This window comes from Colobus angolensis, unplaced genomic scaffold, assembly GCF_000951035.1.
Source record: "Colobus angolensis palliatus isolate OR3802 unplaced genomic scaffold, Cang.pa_1.0 Scaffold65, whole genome shotgun sequence".
Lineage (NCBI taxonomy): Eukaryota > Metazoa > Chordata > Mammalia > Primates > Cercopithecidae > Colobus > Colobus angolensis.
In genome coordinates this window covers 2,219,860-2,226,475 of record NW_012120154.1, presented here as the reverse complement: position 1 = coordinate 2,226,475, position 6,616 = coordinate 2,219,860, and the positions used below count along the sequence as shown (strand labels likewise).

Below are 6,616 nucleotides of genomic sequence, written 5' to 3'. Positions count from 1 at the left end.
GCCCAGCCTGAGCTCCGCCGCGCAGGGGTCGCCCTGCTGCGGTGAGGGCACCGAGTGGGAAGGGGCGCAGCGGATGCAGGACCCCCGCCCTCCACCGACCTTTCCCAGGGGGCAGGGGGAAGCGGGGTTTGGGGGCGCTGCTGAGCTGTGACGCAGGCAGCCTTGGGGCAGGTGGAACCACCCGGAACCCCGCAGAGCCAGGCCAACCCCCAAGTCCCAAGTCCCAGTCCCCACTCCGATTTAAAGCTGCTCCACAGGAGAAATAGCATGGGCTCTGGTCCAGACTGCGGGGTGCGGCCTCGTTCAGGAGACGCCACCGCTCTGGGGCCTCATCTTAAAAGTGGGCCCACCAGTAACCCCAGTCATATAGGGCTGTTGTGAGATTAGATGTGTTAAGTCACGGAAAGCATTTCGATCAGTGTGGTACACAGTGAAGGCAAATAAGCCTGGTTAAATCAATGAAAAGCCCAGGGAGCGTAAAAGTCTGCGGCTCCTAACTCCAGTCTCCCCAGCCTGGATGGAGACATTAGTTCCCACTCTGCCCCTGGCAGGGTGTTAATGAATCTTATCTTGTCTCAGGCAATCTTCAGCAGGGCCCTGTGAGGTTAGGCACAGAGAGGTTGAGGGCTTTGCCCTGGGTCACGCAGCTGTAAATCTCCACAACTAGAGTTCAGAGGCGCAAAGCCTCAGCACTTCCCACTGAACTGGCCAAAAGGCCAGCAGGCAAGAGTCCTAGTCACCTCTAGTGAAGCTGCCTGTGTTATCAGGCAGCCTGTAGTTCACATCTTCCCAGCTCTATGACCCTCGGCAAGGCCTCTTTGCGGTAGGCTTCTGTCTCTCCATCTGTAAAATGGGTTGCTATAAGTAGTTCAACGAGTCAATGCCTGATTCATAATAGGGGCTTATTAATTGACAGCCTGGCCATGGCTGTGACCACTGATATCATTCCTAAAACTCCATAGAGCCACTCCTTCCAACACGATGCAGAACCATTCACAAGTGGGGAAGAGAGGAAGGCATTCTGGAAGGGGGAACAGCAGGGCCCCGGACAGGCTGAAATGTTATCTGGAGGCCTCGGGCACAGCTGGTATCTGTACCTAACAATGTCACATTCCCTGCCCCGGGCCCCGAGCCCCTCCCTGTGCCATTTGCTGTGCTTTCCAGAAGCAAGAGAGCCCCATCTACCACACTTGTTTGCTGGGGAGATAAATCAGGCAAGGCATGTAGTGGCTTAGCATGGGCCTGGAACAGAGCATCCACTTTTTTTGGTGGGGGGGTGGAGGGACGGAGTCTCACTGTGTTGCCCTGGCTGGAGTGCAGTGGCACGATCTCGGCCCGCTGCAAACTCCACCTCCCAGGTTCAAGTGATTCTCCTGAGCCTCCCAAGTAGTTGGGATTACAGGCGCAAACCATCATGCCTGGCTAATTTATTATGCTTTGGTAGAGACGGGGTTTTTGCCATGTTGGCCAGGCTGGTCTCGAACTCCTGATCTCAAGTGGTCTGCCCACCTCAATCTCCCAAAGTGCTGGGATTATAGGCATGAGCCACCATGCCCTTCCCAGAGTGTCCACTTAAATCATGGTTCCTGTTACTGAGAATGTAAGTCTCCCCACCTAGAGGGCAGAAGCTGAGCAGGAGAATGACTACCCCCACCCAGGCTGGCACTGCCCTGCCAAGGCTCCCAGGCCTGGGGGACACAGCCTGCCTAACTCCCCACCCCCCACCCTCTTTCTCAGCTTTTTCTCCAAGCAAGGCCCCCTGAGGAGGGGAAGACAGAGCTGGGTCCCCTCCTTCTCCCCAGAGTCAACCTGTTTCCCCCAAGTGAGGTGGGGATGGTTAACAGCCATACCTGCCTCACACCCAGACCGTGGTGACACTGTGGATGGCATGAAGTGGGCGCCACAGTGCATGGGGTTGGCAGTTATATTTTTGTAAGGACCAACCCTCTCTGGGCCTCAGTTTCCCCATCTGAAAAATGACGGGACTGGCCTAAAAGATTTCTAAGGATACTTTGAGCTCCTGAGAAGAATGGAATCCCCTAGGTCCCTTTCCTGACTGGGGAAAACAGAAAGAAGAGCTAGGCTGTCTGTCTAATTTAGTCTTAAAACCAAGTGTTTACTAAAGCACTTGGACTGGGCTGAACACACATTCACTAACTTACATCCACCCTCTCACCCTCACAGCAGCCTGCAAAGGAGGCTTCACTATCTCAACTCAAAGATAAGGAAGCAGAGACCCAGCCATGGTGGGCCCCTGCCCCAGGGCTCATGGCTGTCAGGTGGGCAGCTAGGCCTAGAACCCAGGACCAAAGTGGAGGGCGTGAGAAGAGGCAGCCATGAGGGCCCATCTGGGGGCCTCGGCATGTTACGAAACAAATGGGTGCCCGGGCCAGGGGCACAGCACCACAGAAGCATTGAGGGCCTCTGCTCTGGGAGCCTCGTTCCTTCCCTCCTGACGAGCTGCAGTGGGCAGATGGATTCACATTCAGGATCAAAGTGGGGGAAGGAACTTTTCATTCATAACGGCCTCTGTTTACAGAAGAGAATCTTCCAAAGAGTGGAGTCTCCAGAGGAGGAAAAATAGCCAATAGTGCCCTGAAGGCTAACAGCTGGTGGCCACAGCTTCCCAGTGCGAAGCGAGAGAGGCAGGGGTGTGCGTGCCTAGGGAGGCGGTGCTCCTGCTGCCCACTCTGGGCATTGTCACTCCCTTTACTGCCCCCTTCACTCAGGCCGGAAGCCCACCTTCTAGCAGCCTGGTGCGGGGGCGGGGGGGTAGGGATTCTCTTTCAGCCCTCAGAATATCTGGGAAGAGAGAACAGGAGTGGGGTTGGAGTGAGTGGTGGAGTGTATTCTCTGCCTGCCAGTTCCCAACCCCCTTCATCAGGATAGCCACAGGTCGCCCACAACATGTGCCCAGGCCTTTCATCCCACGGGGCCACCAAGCCTGTGAGACGAGTGCATGGCCTGGGTTTCTGAACCCATTTTGCAGAGAGGGAAGCTGAGGCACTGTGGGCTGTGGGCTGTCTTCCTCTCTGCTGTCTCTCCCCACCATCACCCCAGAATGCCCACAGGACCCAATACCAGGTCAGCCCCCCCCAGTACAGCAGAAAGTCCCTGCCCGAAAGCAGCAGCTCTGGGCAGAGGGGGTTTCCAGGAGTCAGTCTCTGCCAGGCGGAGCAGGGGGTGGGGCACCCATAGACCAATGGGGAGGCTCCACGACTAGCTCATTCCCTCCCCCTCCCAACAACTCCCTGCTGGAGGGCATTGGTGGGTTCCTGACCCGGCCTCAGCAGGAGAGGTGGAGCAGCTGGGAGGTCTTAGACACAGCTCCCTGCCTCCCAACTCTGAGATGGGAGGCTGGGAAGGCACAGAGGAGGCTCCTGAAAAGGAGAAGGCCTAGTTCAAGTCCCAACTCTGCCTCCACTTGCTGTGTGACCTAAGGCAAGCTGCTTACCCTCTCTGAGCCTGTTTCATCACCTTGAGAGAGCCTGATCACACCTACCTTCCACATCTGTATGGGAACCTGCTCTGTAGACTGGAAAGTGCTGTCCAGAGACGAAGGGGATTCAGGCTCTGCCCCTGGCCACACAACACTGAGGACTCATGCAGCACTGTGCTTCAAGCGGCTGGGGGCCCCTCCTCCTGTCCAGCAGCCATCTCCAGTAGCTCAGATGCTGGGCCTTCACCTCCCAGTTGCCAAGAAAAGCCAGAGGGAGGGGAGGAGGGAGAGGAGAAGCTCCAACCAGCAGAGGAGCTCAACACTTAGGAGGGTAGGGTGAGAAGAGAAGCTGGAGACACACCTTGACCCTCCTGTGGTCCAAGGGGAAACTGAGGCCCAGAGAAAATGATGATTAAATCAAGGTCAGCTGTCCAGTTACAAGAGTAGCTGGAGCTAAAAGCTAGGCAGGGGAGGGGGCAAAAGGCAGGTGGAGGAATGCACCGGTCGGCGGGCAGAGAGACAGACAGACACACACACATGAAGGAGCTTACTTTGGGGGCCATCCTTTCCACTTCACCAGATACTCGACTTTACCCTGAGAAGAGAGAGAAGCAGACACAGTGAGTCTCATGGTTGCCCCTACAGTCACTCGGAAGGACAGTTAAGGCCCAAAGGATCCCAGCTCCAAATCCCCTCTGCAGACACAAACACAATCCAGGGACTGTCCACCAGATCCTCGCCAACCCATATAACCGTGGCTGCTACATGATCACCCCATACTGCCCTCCCTAGGACAGCACAGGAGCGCCTCTGGCTCCAAACACCTCTGAGGCTCCTGAGGCCCAAGCCCAGGTTTCATGTCGCACATGGGGAGCTGAGACTGCATGGAGGTGTGCATGCGTGGCCAAAGACCCACAGTGTCTAGAGCCCCAGTGCACAGGTCGGAATGCTTACTTTCTTTTTTAGATTGGAAGTCTCTAAATTCAAGAACATTCCTCTCTGGGGTAGTCCTCATACTCCTCCCCCATCTGCCGAGTCTCCTCTCAGTCTCTGAGAGGCTGCCGCTGGCTCAGAGGTAATGGGCCAGTGACTTGAGGACTCTCAACTCAAAAGACCCTGGCAGGACCCCATGGAAGACTGGCAAAGTCTCCACCTTCAGAAGGGGTGGTCAGCCCTGCGGTTGTTAGAGCCAGGCCCCTCCCTTCCTCACAGGCTTTAAAAGTTTACAGTTACGGTGGCTCATGCCTGTCATCCCAACACTTTGGAAGGCTGAGGCTGGAAGATTGCTTGAGCCCAGGAAGGAGTTTGAGACCAGCCTGGGCAACACGGTGAGACCCCCGTCTCGGAAGAAAGGAAATTAGTCGGGCATGGTGGCAGTTGTCTGTGGTCCCAGCTACACGGGAGGCTGAGGCAGGAGGATCGTTTGAGCCCGGGAGGTTGAGGCTGCAGTGAGCCATGTTCATGCCACACTGCAGCCTGGGTGACAGAGTGAGGTCTTGGTGCCAAAAACAAAAAAGTTTACAGTCCAACCCCATTCAGTGAGTGAAGCCCCTCCACTCCAGAACTTTACAACCAAAATATGATAACTCCTCATAGAGGCTTTCCCTGATGACCCTCTCCCATGCTGTCTCCACTGGCACCTTGCAGTTCTATTTCTGGAGAGCAAACAGCTCCATCTGAGGGCATCTGTCTGTATCTCCTCACTCACTGTGTGCCACCTCTGCAGAATGCCAGCTCCCTGAGGGAAGGGATGGATCCCTGGGGCTTAGACTGGTGCCTGGTACCTGATAGACTATCAATACATATTTTGCGTGACTGGCTGAAGGAATGATGGTCTCGCGCTCTTGCGCTACTCTGCGAGCTCCATTGTACAGGGGGTTAGTGCTATGCCTGCTTCAGGCTACACAGCACGAAAAGCACTGAGCTTTGTGGAATAAATTAATTATCTTTTAAGTGGAGGAAACCCTAGGAAAAAGGAGAAGGAGGAGGAACAGCTGTCTCAATCAGAAGAGTAAAACCCCAAGCAGAGCTGGAGGAAGAAAAGATGCTCCTGACCACCTTGACCTTCACCCTTGGCCCAAGACGACAGGACTGCGTTTTCTCTATGGAGAAAGAAGATGGGCTGGCAATCAGCCCAGGTGAGCTCCTGCTCTACCTCTCTCTCTAACTCACTGGGTGACCTTGAGCAGGTCACTTCCTCTGCCTGGGCCTCAGTTTTTGTCTCTGTTAAATGGGAGGAGGTGACCTCCCTAAAGCCCCGCCCAGTCGGCCTGGAGCCTCCCAAAGGGCTGCAGGGAGGAGGAGACAAAGGAAGGACAGTAGTGAATACCAAGAGAGGAACTTGTCCCCAAGGATTTCCCCAGCCTTAGGCGGGGAAACAAATGCACGGGAGGTGTAGACACCAGGCCGGGACAAAGTCCAGCCCCAAAGTGTGGGGTTCTGAAACCAGCAGAACAGACACCTCCTTAAATTGCAGGGTGTATGTTTTGAAGGAGAAGGCAGATGGGGTAGGACACTAGGGGATGCCCTAGCGCAGGGGGCGGGCTTCAGAGCCCTGGACTAGGCTAGGAGTTGAGGTGGGGGTGGAGGCGGGAAAGAGGGATGTGCTCGGGTAGGGGTAGAGGGGGCGGGATCGGAAAAGGCCAAAGTCCAGCAGGAAAACTTCACAGGCTGGAGACTTTTCCAAAGCTCCACTTACAACTTGAAAGGACTTGGTGCCAAGCGTCCAGAGTCCCGAGTTCAAGATCCAGCTCTGACGCTAACGCGCTAGGCAAGTCCTTTCAACTTGGACCTCAGTCTCCCCATATTTATTAAAAAAAGGGGAACGAGGCGGGATGGAGCTCAGGATCCCTACGTCCGATCCTAATCTCCAGCTCAGGCAGGCTCGGTCGCCACTAGCATCCCGGAGCGACAACTTTTATTCTACTCGCCCTACACGATGGCAGGGAAACTGAGGCACGGGCTGGGGAGACGGGCCCAGCAGCGCAGGGCTGCCGGGGCCCCCGCGCCCCGCTTTCCCCTTCAGCCCCAGCGTGGAGGGAGCGGTGCTGGGAACGGGAGGGACCCCACCGGGGTCCTAGGAGCCGCCCCCGGGCAGCCTCACCTTCCGCACGCGCTTCTTCCGGATGCTCTCCACGGCGAACACCTGCTCGCCGATGGCTGACAGCTCCATGCGGG

General features: G+C 56.2%; 1 protein-coding gene across 1 annotated transcript in view; it reads right to left on the bottom strand.

Annotated features, from left to right (window-relative positions):
- Positions 1-6,616, bottom strand: part of CBX7 (chromobox homolog 7) — a 22,378-nt gene extending 15,762 nt beyond the window's left edge. The window contains exons 1-2 of the mRNA XM_011964202.1: positions 6,543-6,616; positions 3,991-4,034 (exon numbers count right to left, since the gene is read on the bottom strand). Coding sequence (XP_011819592.1) covers positions 3,991-4,034; positions 6,543-6,611 — 113 coding nt within the window. The 5' untranslated portion in view covers positions 6,612-6,616. The remainder of the gene's footprint in view (positions 1-3,990; positions 4,035-6,542) is intronic.